Source organism: Lampetra planeri, chromosome 12 (assembly GCF_965212315.1).
Source record: "Lampetra planeri chromosome 12, kcLamPlan1.2.h2, whole genome shotgun sequence".
Lineage (NCBI taxonomy): Eukaryota > Metazoa > Chordata > Hyperoartia > Petromyzontiformes > Petromyzontidae > Lampetra > Lampetra planeri.
In genome coordinates, this window is record NC_136118.1 from 1,257,942 (window position 1) to 1,272,497 (window position 14,556).

At 49.5% G+C, this 14,556-nt stretch overlaps 1 protein-coding gene across 1 annotated transcript; it reads left to right on the top strand.

Moving 5' to 3' along the window:
* The first annotated feature begins 5,301 nt into the window (after positions 1-5,301).
* On the top strand, positions 5,302-13,312 carry RPIA (ribose 5-phosphate isomerase A). The gene is made up of 9 exons (XM_078599125.1): positions 5,302-5,463; positions 7,277-7,337; positions 8,183-8,238; positions 9,020-9,079; positions 10,191-10,255; positions 10,367-10,435; positions 11,177-11,318; positions 11,575-11,674; positions 12,337-13,312. The coding sequence occupies exons 1-9, from the start codon at positions 5,362-5,364 to the stop codon at positions 12,438-12,440; spliced, it is 759 nt and encodes a 252-aa protein (XP_078455251.1). The 5' UTR covers positions 5,302-5,361; the 3' UTR covers positions 12,441-13,312.
* Positions 13,313-14,556: the final 1,244 nt, after the last annotated feature.

The window sequence follows — 14,556 nt, forward strand, 5'->3', positions numbered from 1 at the left end:
TATGGAATGTCTATTTGACAAAAAAATGTACAACAAACTGTATTGTTAATGAATAGCTAAGGGGAGGGGGAAGCCGAATAGACTCAGTTTATTGCATCACATATTTTGTTTATTTAAGTCACAATGTGTGTTGTTGTTGTCATCTGCTGTATACCTGCTGCTGTGTTTGTGTACAAGTAGCTCTGCGTGCCATGCGGTTCTTTCAACTGTTTCGGTCAAAGACAAAAGCAACAACAATGGCTCTTCGTCTTTGAAAGATTGACGACCCCTGGGCTAGAGGCTGCTGGCGTTGACGAGGGTGCGCACGAGGTCCGAGGCGCGAAGAGCATTCACGGGCATCGCTCTTCACTCGGCGACGCGAACGCTGTCGAGTGATTGACACCCGCGGGGCACGGCCGCGACGCAGGATCCATCGTGTACGACCACCGACACGAACGGCGAATGCGCGTGACCTTCCATTGCCGTGCGCGGCTTACCGAGGCACTTAACAGTCCGTAACAATGGCAATCTATACCGCGGCTTACACTGCTCACCACGCCTCATACCCCCAACCAGCCCGATACTGGCTGCGTGCGTTCGCACGTAGGGCCCAAACGCTTCCCCGCCGTGCGACGCACCACTTCCCAGTGCCGGTGATGGGAGCGGGCGACGCGTTCCCACCAACAAAAAAGTACAAGTCGGACGTTGAGAGACTTTCTCCATCACCACGCGAATCAAGCGTCGAGCTCTGTGGACACGCAGTGCAGTACAACGCACGCGCGCGCACGGCTAAGCGCGACGCTACAGGGCGGTGGGATGGGGTGGGGGGGGCATCTGTAGTCGGGCTTGTCCGCAACGGCTCGTACCTGACAGCGAAGAGAGCGGAGGTTCCCCCTCTCATCAGCGTCCGGCACCACAACAGCGACGCCGCAAGGTTCGCACGCTCTCGCGCAGCACTCAACTCGTCAGCTCTTAACGCACGCAGAGACACACACGCGCACGCAGAGACACACACGCGCACGCAGAGACACACACGCGCACGCAGAGACACACACGCGCACGCAGAGACACACACGCGCACGCACGCGCGCCGTCGCTTTGCTGCGTGCATGCCAACTCTTGCACACTCGAGCTTACTTCGCTCTGGCCGGCTCTCTCTCTCTCAAACATTCTCTCACGCGCTCACGCGGCTCAAGGTGAGCGACGTTCCGTTGGGAAACACTCCCCCCCCCATCGGTGACCCCCCCTATCCCGGTCGGCGCGCGCCCTCTGCCGTGAGCGCCCCGTGCCTCCATCTCTGCGCCTCGCGTCGGCTTCTGCTGCTGCGGCTGCTGCTGCCAACTGAAGTCCAACACGCGCACACACACGGCCCGCCTTCCTTTTCTGTAACGATGTTATTTATATTGCAGTTGTGCCGTCCGCGTGTGCGTCATGTCATAAATCACGACGTTCGTTGACAATATAATCAGGGCGTGAGCTACGTAGCTCTTTTTCAGAAGCGAACTGGCCACAAATGATAGCTCAGCCAAGTGGCTTATCGTGTGGACATTTATGGAAGCCAAATACTCGAATACAGCCAAATATCCCGACACACCTTGAGACACTCCGGCCCCGATGGTCCCATGGCAGTTGCACCGCCTGCACACTCGATGGCGCCGCCACTTATCCCGGTGTTCCGCTGTGGGTTATATAGTTTTGCGCGAAGTACTTTCCTATAAACATATGGCAGTTCACCAGCATTGCTTCAAGCAGGCCTCACTGGTGATGAGACATTGAATGGCGAGACCAGTCGAATTTGCTTGTATCGACCCAATGCTGTCACGGATACACCCCCAGAAGGCCGTGCGGCTGGTGGGTGGTGTCAACCAGCGGTCCTCAACCGGGGGTTACACGCTGACCCCTGGGGATACGTGAACATGTCCCAGGGGTACGGGTACGTGAGCCGATTTATAAATGTGTGAATTTATATTGTACAGGAGAGTCATTGGTCAATAATCATATATGAATCTGTCAATATAAAAAAAAACTACGATAAACATTGTTTTATCCATATGGTAACCTAGAACGATGTTAAAAGCGAGCGCGAACAAATCGCGTCACGTGTGCAGAGCGTTCCTTGGCTTTGTGTTTCTATTCGCTTGCAGATACTGGGCAGTTAGGATACCTCACACAATGGGCAATTGGTTAAAATATTGACGTTCATTATTCATACATTTATTTCTCAGAACCATGTTGGGCCAGGCCATGCGCGGTACTCGGTAGGAACTAAATTCAACAAAGGGTACAGTAGCCAACAAAAGTTGGAGAACCACGAGTGTAAGCGATACTTTGATGGAAATTACTGGAGAGATAACAGCAATGGGAACGAAGGAGGCATGCTTATTGTGAGCCACCTTTGTCGGGGATGACTTGGTGGCATTGCGAGCTCATAGCGCCACCTGTAGCCCGGGACGAGCGCACATCCCTCGGTAGAGAGCGCGGTCATTCTGCACCGCAAGAGTTGGTCGCTACGGTTCGAGTCCAAGTCGTCGAGCCAGGCGAGAACTCGAGAAACCAGGAGTTAGTGATGGCGCTTTGAGTGGCAGCTTTGTGCCAGAAAGACGCCACGTACGTAAACAAAATGTGCTTGACTTGGGTCGCCAAAATGACTAAATCGCCATATATATAAAAGGCAAAGTTGTGATTATGTGTCTGTTCAAAATGTTGAGCGTACTTCCCGACATGCAACAAATTTGAAATTTGCCAGGTGGGTACTTTCCAGACTGTACACCATGCAAACATGATTACAAATACACTTTTTGGGGGGGGCGGAGGTAGGCTCAATAATGGATATCTTTTTTGCACAGCAAGTGAGCTGTGACGTCAACTCTGTCATGTGACCCGCGCATGTGGAAGCGGTAACGCATTGTAGTGTAGTGGTTTGCGCGCTGTGCTACGAACCCGGCGACCCGAGTTCGATTCCGGCTCACGGCCACCACCGGTGACGATTATTTGAACCGGTCCTGGGCCTCCCCTAGGTCGACTCAGTCTCAAACAAGTAACTGGTGTGGTGTGTGAACATCACCACTGGGGAGACAAAGGCGGCCGGGCGTGGTGAATCCAAGTCCCGGGCGAACCCGGGTAGTAAAGCTAGTATGTAATGAAATAAACGATCACAACGCTTAAGCAAAGAGCAAATGCAATTATTAGTTTATGTATGTTAGACTTCTTTCGCACCGTACGTAGCCAACTGTGCTGATGGGAAGTGTCGAGGCAGATTCATTGATTGGTGAAACCCGCGGCACCACCTCAGCAAGGCGGTGTTTGCGAGCCAACTCACGGCATAGAGATATGGGGAGCTGTGGCGTAGCGGTTAGGGGCCGTCCATAAATGACGTCACGCGATTTTGGACGATTTTTGACTCCCCCCCCCCCTTCGTCACACGACGTAAAAGTCGGAACCCCCCCCCCTCAAATATGACGTCACAAAGCTCTGCTCCCCCCCCAAAAAAACCAGCATGCTTCAAATCGCTTTAAACTATTGTCATTGTAGTGCGTATTTAATGTGGCGCTGCACTCTGATGTTGTCGGAGAAAACATTTATTAAAAAGTCTATTTAATTAAGTGGAACGTGTTGTCTATATTTATTTAAAGTTTGCGCATTTTGATGTGACGTCACATTTCTCACCCCCCCCCCTCGTCACACATCGTCACAAATGTCTGACCCCCCCCCCAGGTGCGTGAAGTCATTTATGGACGGCCCCTTAGCGCACTGCGCTACGAACCCGGCGAACCCGAGTTCGATTCCCGCTCACGGCCAACACCGGTGGCGATGATCTGAACCGGTTCCTGGGCCTCCCGCAGGTCGACTCAGCCTCAAACGTGTACCTGGTGCAGTGTGTAAAATCATCGCCAGTGGGGAGACAAAGGCGGTCGGGCGTGGTGCTGGCCACCCACCCCCTCGTGTGCCGTGCCGGCCTTCATAGGTGCTCGCTAACTGCATTTGCCCCTACAGTCTGTTACAGGCTATATGGGGGATCTTTGTCAATGGGGTTAGAGATACACCACTCATGACTACCGCCTTCGCTTGTTGACACGCAGTACTACACGTGTACTCCAAACGGATCTCCATTGAGACGTGCACGGTTTTTAGTGAGCACTTGATAAGGGGCCGTACATAAATGACGTCACGCACCTAGGGGGGGGGGGCTCAGACATCTGTGACGATGTGTGACGAGGGGGGGGGGAGGTTGCGAAATGTGACGTCACATGAAAATGTGCAACTTTAAATAAATATAGACAACACGTTCTACTTAATTAAGTAGACTTTTAATAAATGTTTTCTCCTACAACATCAGAGTGCAGCGGCACATTAAATACGCACTACAATGACAATAGTTTAAAGCGATTTGAAGCATGTTTTATTTTTTTTTGGGGGGGGGGAGCTTTGTGACGTCATATTTGAGGGGGAGGTCTGCCTTTTGTGACGCCGTGTGATGAAGGGGGTCAAAAATCGTCCAAAATCGCGTGACGTCATTTATGGACGGCCCCTTAACGGGAATCGTAGCGCAGTGCTCTCCACACAAAGATCCCCCCGAGTACCCCGGATTTGGCTTTTACGAATTGTTTTTTGCGAGCACCTATTAAGGCCGGTACGATCGCCGCCAACACACAGGCAATTTATCATTCACTCCGCAGTTTCTGAAAAATAAGTTAATAGCTCAGTAAAAGAGATTGGTTTTATTTGTGCATTCTTACCGATTTGTTTGCCTTCCCTATACTTTGCACTCCTATCGTGCCTTAGTATCACTTGTTGTTGTAACGTTTCTGACCCGCCCCTACTGGACGTCTGTGAAGAAGAGCTTGAAAGATCTTCGGATTCCTGATCCAGTCGAAATAAGCATTCTCATTCTATTTAAAGCGTTCATGACTGCAGGGATTCATATTCTTGGTTCTTTCGGTAAAGTCACTTAGAAGGGAAATAATAAAATAAAATAAATACAACTATCAAATTCTCACGACGTTTAGATTGCAACACAAGAAATCATCATAAGGTGTGAAAACCACAGCAAGAAAATGATACAATTTTAAAATTAGAAAAAATAATACAATTTGAAAAATTGAAAATTTTCTTGCTGTGGTTTTCACACCTGATGATGATTGCTTGTGTTGCAATCGAAACGTCGTGAGAATTTTATTGTTTTATCTTTATTATTATATTATTTCCCTTCTACGTGACTTTACCGAAAGAACCAATAATAAAACATTCTCATTCTCTCGTGCACGTGGACGGCGCCGAGTTCCCGCGCTTTCCGCGTGAGGACACGCCCCCCCGCCTCACGGTCCCGCCCTCGACGCTCCCACGTGGTGGCGTCGCGGCCAATAGGAGCGCTCGGGGGCCGGCATGCAGCGCGCGCTGAGCGGAGCGGCGCGGATCGGAGCGCGCATGGCGGAGGAGGCGGCGAAGCGGAGCGCGGCGCGGGCCGCGGTGGAGCAACACGTGAGGGTGAGCGGCTCCTCACCCCCTCACACACTCACCTCACCCACTCGACTCGCGCGTCAGGCACTCACCTCACCCACTCAACTCACACGTCAACCAGTCGCCTCACCCGCCCTCACCCACGCTCACCCCTCACCCCCTCGACTCGCGCGTCAATCACTCACCCCACTCTCCCCCCAGCCACTCGCTCTCCCCTCACCCACTCAATGCAGGTCAATCACTAACTTCATGCACTCACCCCACTCACCCACTCAACTCACACGTCAACCAGTCACCTCACTCTCAACTCACCCACTCTCAACTCACCCGCTCTCATCTCACCCCCTCTCAACTCACCCACTCTCAACTCACCCACTCTCAACTCACCCACTCTCATCTCACCCCCTCTCAACTCACCCCCCCTCAACTCACCCCCCCTCAACTCACCCCCCCCTCAACTCACCCCCCCTCAACTCACCCACTCTCAACTCACCCACTCTCATCTCACCCTCTTTCATCTCACCCCCTCTCATCTCACCCACTCAACTCACCCCCCCCAACTCACCCCCTCTCAACCCACCCACTCTCATCTCACCCCCTCTCATCTCATCTCACCCCCTCTCAACTCACCCCCCCTCAACTCACCCCCTCTCAATTCACCCCCTCTCAATTCACCCACTCTCATCTCACCCCCTCTCATCTCATCTCACCCCCTCTCATCTCATCTCACCCCCTCTCATCTCATCTCACCCCCTCTCATCTCATCTCACCCACTCTCAACTCACCCCCCTCATCTCACCCCCTCTCAACTCACCACTCTCAACTCACCCCCTCTCTCCACTCTCACCACTCTCAACTCACCCCCTCTCTCACCACTCTCAACTCACACCTCAACCGCTCGCCTCACCACCTCGCTCACATCACCTGTACTACTAACCTCACTTCACTGTCCCCCTGCTAGCCTCGTCCATTTACCTCCCACTCACCTCACTCCTCACCCTAACAGGGATCCCCTCCACCATCCCTATCACTGAGGGATTACTGGGTGGCGTTATCTTGGTGTGGTCTGGGACTGTGTTGTTGTTTTGCTGGCATGCCCAAGCTTGATAAAAATAATACATTTATTTTGTATTCATTTATATTTGGTGACTTGCTTAACCTTTTCGCTATTTTGCACTCCAATCGTTTTCTGCGTTGTTTATTGTAACTTGCTGACTTGCCCCATACACCTTCATAGCTTATCGGATTCCTCCAGTCTAAATAAAGATTCTGATTCCCTCGTGATTCCTGCACCCCCCCCTCAACTCCTCCGCTCTTGAGCCCGCCACACCACTGACCCTGATCTAACCCCCGACTCACCCTGACAGCCCCGTAGCCAGTGCTGTTCCACATATTGTATACCCCCGACGTAGCCGAACCTGGCTCCACATAGCCCAGGGGCCGGCAAACAACGTAACAAAAATATATATTTTTTCCGAATTCGGTACAGAAACTCAATATTTCAAGAGCCGCGATGCATGTGACGACATACATTATGTCACGGAGCAGTTTGGAAAGAGACACATGCGGCTTCAAAGCTGCAGGTTGCCGACCCCTGACATAGCCGATACATTACCTAACCTGAACCCCGAACCTGGCTCAACTGGGCCTTAACCTGAACCGACAGATTCGGCACTCAGTCCGCTGTGCGACACTGCCAGGTTCAGTCCAATGCCTGGGACTGTCTGACCCCGTGTCCCTCCTGTGCCCCCTCTCTGTCACTTGTCTCCCATTGTCCCCCCGTGTCTCCTCTCTGTGTGCCCGTGTCCCTCCTGTCCCCGTGTCTCCTGGCACCCTGCAGGGTGGACATGTGGTTGGAATTGGGAGCGGTTCCACCGTGGTGTTCGCCGTGGAGAGACTGTGTGAGGCAGCCTCGGCTCTACACCATCACCAGTGGCAACTGCACACCTTTTTTCGTTATTTAAAAAGTCTCATCCCCTGGTGATGCTTTCGGCGCCATGAGACCAAACGTGGGCTTGGGTCGCCCACAGAGTGGTGTCATGGTTCGTGTTTGAGAATGGGCCACAGAAGCTGATATCACAGCTACCTCCCGGGATCCCTTCAAGTGACCTCTGGTTCACACACAGTAGAGGGCAGCATTTGCCACAGACGAATGTTTATGAATTAGCACCCAAACTGATATTTTCTTTTTACTTTTACGTAGCTGGAATTTATCCTCATTAAGTAAAGAATTAATTTAAATGTGATGGTATTTGTATGCAGTCATTTGCTGACAGAGCTAAGACCATCAACTCACTGCATTTAACTGTAGTCACGTGTTGGCCAGGATCATGATTCGGCCAGCGTGCTGGAGGAGGCTGTCACATGGTTCTGTGGCTACGTGGCTGACGTCCACTCATATAACATTGACACACATATGCATAAAATTAGTTCGTTTTCCGGTGGAGCTGGTACTCTTAACTGTATAAAAGTTACGCGTAAAAGCATTCGCTAAATAAACACTGCATTAGGTAACCAGTCTCAGGAATGCCACCTCAGCTGTCAGACCTCCAAGCCACTGGGAAAACTGGCCACCACACAATTAACCATTGGTTATCGACGCGACTTGCTGTCGCGATCAAGGTGTTTTCAGGTCTTGCACATTCTGCTCATGTTATGGTGCTGTGAAACACTGGACTCGTCAGCTTCGGACCCATGAATGGGCAAGCTGTAATTGCTTGCTTTAAGGGCATTGTTTTTTCTGCAGCGGAAAAGGTGAAGAGTGAAAATTTGAAAATCATATGCGTCCCTACATCTTTCCAGGTACAGTACGTGGGCTTTAACAGGCATGGACACGGTAGCATTGGAGATGATGCTGTGCCAGTGGAAGAGCAGCCTGCCAGCTGGGTTCTGTTGCACAACGTTAGCTTTATGGTAGGGTTCCAAAACCAATAGAGGCAGTTCCACAAATTGGGTAACGTCGCGGTCAAATTCATGCTAATAATAGATATGTATGGTTATGATTTTGGAAGATGTGGCTTATTCATGGAGTACGTGAAATGACTGCATGAAACTGAATGTGCCAACGCCATCCCAGCGCGGATAGAAACAAGTCGGCTTGTACGAGTACTTACGGCACGGTTGTATGTTACAAACATTTCTTCATTTAATTGTTACAGCTATAATTGATTGACACTATGCCTGAGTAATAAGTCACTTCATGGTTATACAAATTATTACCCGCATATTAAAAATGTCTCAAATATACGTCCAATATCTTGGCACTTCCCATATAGTAGTCGCTAGGCCATCAATATGGGCTGTTTCGAATGTTCTTCCCAGGTGTCGACAGCGCCCTAGCCAGATATGTCCTATGCATACCAAGCAAAGTGAAACGTTAATGAGTGACTTGTACAATTATTTCACCTAGATGCTTTAGCCAATTGCCTAGGCTCACCAAGGCAAGATATACATTACATGTTCATTCCAATATGTTAGAGCAGTGTAATATCAATGAAAATCCTCCGCTCTGGTAACCATCTAGGCACTGGGAAATGTGTGCCGTGGTGGGCAAGAGTCAGTCGGCGTGTTTCCGTTTCCGCAGGCACGACAGCTCATCCTGGAGCATGGCCTCACGCTCAGCGACCTCGACAGACACCCTGAGGTGAGTGGCTGGCATGGGGAGAATATGTTTGAATACGATTGGATAGTGGCAAAGACGAACGTGATGATGGTAGTGGGATGGCAGCAAGGAGTTTGGTCCAGCTCCAGCTCGGGGAATATCACAAGAGCGTTTGGTGAGAGCTTGTGTTGACAGGGAGTGCTGAAAGCTTGTGGTGAGAGGATGTGCTGAGAGCTTGTGCTGGGAGGGAGTGCTGGGAGGGAGTGCTGGGAGGGAGTGCTGGGAGGGAGTGCTGGGAGGGAGTGCTGGGAGGGAGTGCTGGGAGGGAGTGCTGGGAGGGAGTGCTAGGAGGGAGTGCTGGGAGGGAGTGCTGGGAGGGAGTGCTGGGAGGGAGTGCTGGGAGGGAGTGCTGAGAGGGAGTGCTGGGAGGGAGTGCTGGGAGGGAGTGCTGGGAGGGAGTGCTGGGAGGGAGTGCTGGGAGGGAGTGCTGGGACCTTGTCCTGGGAGCTTGTGCTGCCCTCCGTTGAGGTCTGACCTTCGAACCCAGATCAGGCACTGATGGATGGGTTGTGGCACGGCCTGTATTGATGCTGCCAAATCTGCTTGTGTTAGTTTATTTTTCGCTTGGCTTGTGTGTACCTTTTTATACGGATGCCTTGTAGAGTGTCTTGAGCAGCTCTTGTATTTAGATGCATTACACATTTGATCTATGGTATCCATGGAGCCAAAATAATCGGCAGTTGTAATGAGTGTTCAATTAGCAAAGGATTGTCTTGAGCATATTACCACTCGTAGACTTGGCAGCTGAGTTCTATATCTTGCAGTGCTGGGATTTAGTATGGAGGCATTACTAATTTGGTCAGCTGGCTTAGCGATTGAGCGAGCGACTCGCTGAGTATGAGGCCAATGTCCCATCATCATCCTTCCTGGTTCGATATGCAACGAATCCCACTTTTTGCGGACGTCAACAGCGGATGTCCTGTGGATAGTCTCACCCATGCGATAGGAATGGGTAATTTCTACCACTGGCTCAGGGCTGTAAAGAGGAGATGAGCAAAACTTCACTTCTCATGTGAGCAGGAAATATTTAGTAGCGCTCGAGTGAAAATTCAGTATTTACCAGCAGCCATTGCTGTTATTGTGTCGCCTGCAGCTGGACGTGGCCATTGACGGTGCAGACGAAGTGGACTCCAAGCTGACCTGCATCAAGGGAGGAGGGTAATGAGCACCGCACGGCACCGCTCGCCATGGCGGGGCGTGGGAGCGGCTTGTATATGCGGCTCGCTGCCTCGGCCGTGTGTGGTAATTGCTCCTCATCCCACGCTCCAGGGGCTGCCTCACGCAGGAGAAGATCGTCGCGAGCTGTGCCAAGCGTTTTATCGTTGTTGCCGACTACAGGTAAGCAAACAAGGGGGGTTTCATGTCTCGCTGAATGTTTTCCAGGTTTATGCTGAGATTGGAATGGTGATGTGATTTGCAGCCACAGCCATAACAAGAGGTAGACTGGATGGGGTGCATTCTGGGTGCGGAAATATTTACCGGGTCGCTGACCCGTTCAGAGCTGGCTGAAATGAAGCGTGGAAGTAAACGTGATGTCCTTTGAATGTCGGGGTTTTCCGTTCTCAGGACACAGTCAGGGTGTCATGGTCGTTTTGACGCTCGCCTGCTTTGCGACAGCCGAGTGATCTGACGGGAGGAAGTAATTTACAGTGGCGCCCAACGGCATTGGTGAAAGTCAGCGCTGTACTCTGCAAATCCTCATCAGATTTGATGCCTCTTTCTCTTCGAACAAAATCTCATCTGTTTTACATTTATAATGTATTCCATTCGACTCTTCAATGAGTTTGAATTTTTTTTCTTGGTGCTTGGACAATGGATTTCATTTTCAAATAACCATATGAAGTACATTTTCCCATGTTTTATTTTTATTTTAAAAACATTTCTTGTAACCATAAAAAAAATTCTGCCCCACGACTGCGATGATGTATACTTTGTAACATATTTTCATGCTGTGTATTTTAAACTCAAAGCCTTTCTTTGCAAACGAGCCTCTTCTTAACTGGGCACCTCACCTCGTTATGAAGCTTTTTGATTGGAAGCGATGACCTCCAGCACCGTTCGCCATTGACTTTTGTTCAGGAAGCGATCGTCCGAGCTGGGCCAGCAGTGGAAGAAGGGCGTCCCCATCGAGGTGGTGCCCATGGCGTACGTTCCGGTCGGGCGCACCATTGCCGCCCGCTTTGGGGGCACCGCCGACCTGCGCATGGCTGTCAGCAAGGCTGTGAGCGCCCATTATTCACCGCTTATTGTAATTTTTGCTTTGTTCCATATTCATTATTTCTCAGCCCATGGTAACAGTTGGTCTGTCCGAATGATGGATGTTCTGCGGTGGAGAGCGCCGTGTTGCTCTGCTTTTTCTAGCCGCTATGCATATTCACGCTTTTTTTTTTGCCCCTCCACTATTATAACTCAACCAGACTCGCTTCTGAAATGGCCGTGGCATATTTTAGCGGTCGTAACGTCCTGCAATGTTCTAGGGTCCGGTGGTCACGGACAACGGGAACTTTATCCTGGACTGGAAGTTCGACCGTAAGCACGACTGGCAGGTGGTCAACACGCAGATAACGCTCATCCCAGGTATGAGACAAAACGGTCAAACAAACTTCAGTCAAACATTCCTCACGCAAAAAAATTGGTTAACATTTGAACCCATGGACAGATGCCCATTCTTGTTATTTGTACAGATACAGCCCCATGCTGTGCGAGGTAAATGATCATACTTCACCACTCTGGTCAGTGTGGGTTGGTTATATCAGAGAGTATAGATGTGGCAGTGGTACAACAAGGAATTGTGCTGCTGCCACCATAGCCACTTCGGGTTGCTATTTATTTAATATGTGAAAAGTTCGTTGAGAAGAAGTCCTCTCCCCAGGCTTGACTAGGGTTGCTGCACACGGCTGTGCTTACCGTGTGTGTGTGTGAGTGCGGGGAGAGAAAGTGTAGCGATTGGCACGCTGCGCTACAAACTCAGCGACCAGAGTTTGATTCCCGTTCGCGACCAACACCAGTGATGATTATCTGAACTGGTTCTCGACCTCCCCTAGGTTTACTCAGCCTCAAATGAGTACCTGTTGCACTGTGTAAACCTTGCCATTTGAGGCACAAAGGTGGCCGGGTGTGGTGCTGACCACCCACCCCATCGTGTGCCGTACTGGCCTTAATAGTTGCTCGCTAACAGCAATTGCCCCAAAAGTATGTTAAGGCTATACGGGGTATTTTTGTGCGTGTTTGTGCGGCAGGGGTCGTGGAGACGGGCTTGTTTATTGGCATGGCGGAGAAGGCCTACTTTGGGATGCAGGATGGCAGCGTGGCCACCCAGGAGCCAGGCGATCAGAAGAACTAGTTGGTGGTGGAGAGGCCGGAGGTGACGTGCCAGAGCCCTCCCAGTACCCTCGCTCCTCGCGAGCTTCCAGCAGATTCCCTTTTCTGTACACTCACATGATCGAACGTTCATCTTGCAGCTTGCCAAATTTAAGTTTACATTTGTACGGTGCCTTCGTTTGCCATGTTGAATTGCTGGTTTCATACTGTGCACTATATTTTTGGGAATGCCAAATATCACAGCAAAATCCATTGAATGTTTCAGTCTTTTTGTTTCCCCTTGACTCTGAATTTCATACACAGCATTTGTAAAATATACGAAGAGACAATGAAAAATATATCAACCAAATCTTTGCAATCGTTGAACAGATAAAACAAATTTTGTGCATATCCACTGCTGTCGACATATTTCGACTTGGTGGTTGAGAAAAGGGTAGATAAATATTGGATGCATTTTTTATATTTTATAACCTTTGTAGCTGCGGTTGTGATTTTTCCAGGAGAGATAAAAAACAGGCGTAAGTAACTGGTATTGAAATCGGAGTCTGGCATAATTTGAATCACTGCAGAGTGCCTACAACAGTTTAGAAGACTTAGTCCGTATTATCAGTAGCACTGCCAGGGTCTGTCTTCTCATCTGTTTTTCTAAAAGTTTTACGACGTGTGACATCTTACCAGTGTTTGCAATGCTTCTTGGAAAATTTGTGTCCGGTTCATTTGTGTGAATTACACTACCATAGAAACGATGATTTGAAATCAACTCTTGACCAACAGCAATGTATGTATGTATGTTGGACTTCTTATGCATCGCACGTAGCCAACTGTGCTAATTGGATGTGTGAAACGTCTTTGAAGTTGCAGTCAATAAAAATACATTTTCTTGATTAATTACAATTTGGTGTTTCGCGTGATCTTTGTTGTTTCCCTGAGTTCGGCGCATTTTCAAGATACAAAACTCTTGGGACAGAATCGTAGAGAAGAATCTGGGCCTCATGAAGGCTTGACTTAAGACGTATGACAAAGAACTGTGTTCAATGACAATCCACGAGGATGTAAATGTTTTCAAACGAGGGTATTTTATTTTACAGATATTTACCTTTTCACAGCAATGTTGAGAGTTCAATATTTTCCCATAAAATTATAAAACAAAACATGAAAAAGGACTGCAGCAAACACCCGAGCAAGGAGACGAAATGAGCGTTAACGTTGTTGCCACATTACTGTACCTCCCAATAGCTGCAAGAGCCTCCTTTGCCAGGCCGGCATGCAGTGTGATTACACATTCCACTCTGGGGTATTCGTGTGGCATTGCGGAAGTGCGAGTCTGAAGTTGCACAGACAAATAAACTAATGTGCAAGTGTATAAATAACTTGATGTGCACAACGCTCGTTTATGATAAGCACTCGAGACGGTGCTCGATGCGATGAATAAAAGATGCGCCCACGTGGCCACTCTGATGTTCTTTGGTATCGGGCGTGTCTTCACAGTGGGTAAACAGATTTGTTATTTCAGCCTAAAAACGTATTGGCGGGTTGGGTGAAAAAGTTTCTTGGTGTCGGTTTTTTGTCAAAGGGAAAATGTTTCCTGTGAGAACCCGTCGGCGATTGTCGTGCTGCCCCCTGTAACGATAGCGGCGCATGTAATGATTCTATTCGACTCGGATTTCACCTGTTCCCAAGTGTACCGTTTCTGTTTTGCGTGTGTCACAAAGGACGAATCTGCGACAAATTCAAGTCGGCTCCATATGCGATGATGATGGCAACGTACCTGAGAAGACCTAAGAGCGGCTTTGTTGGCGTCTCAATACCCCATTTACAAATATCGACCCATAAATACAAATAAATAAATAATTGCCTTTCTTACGCCAAATATCAACTCAATTCACAACAATAAACTAAATGAACAAAAAAAACCTGTAACAGCCATTTAGACTTGTTTTCCTTCTGTCAAAAAGTACAACAGGTAAAAGGTTGAACATGTACGGTCTGGCCAATCCACTGCTGGATGAGGGACTCGCCATGCCACATTCATCGTGGGGGTTATTGACCTTATTTCACCACGCTGGTCAGTGTGGGTTTGGAAGTGGGGGGAGCAGAGTTGAGTACAACGGATTTTGCTACACTGCCCTCTGCTGACA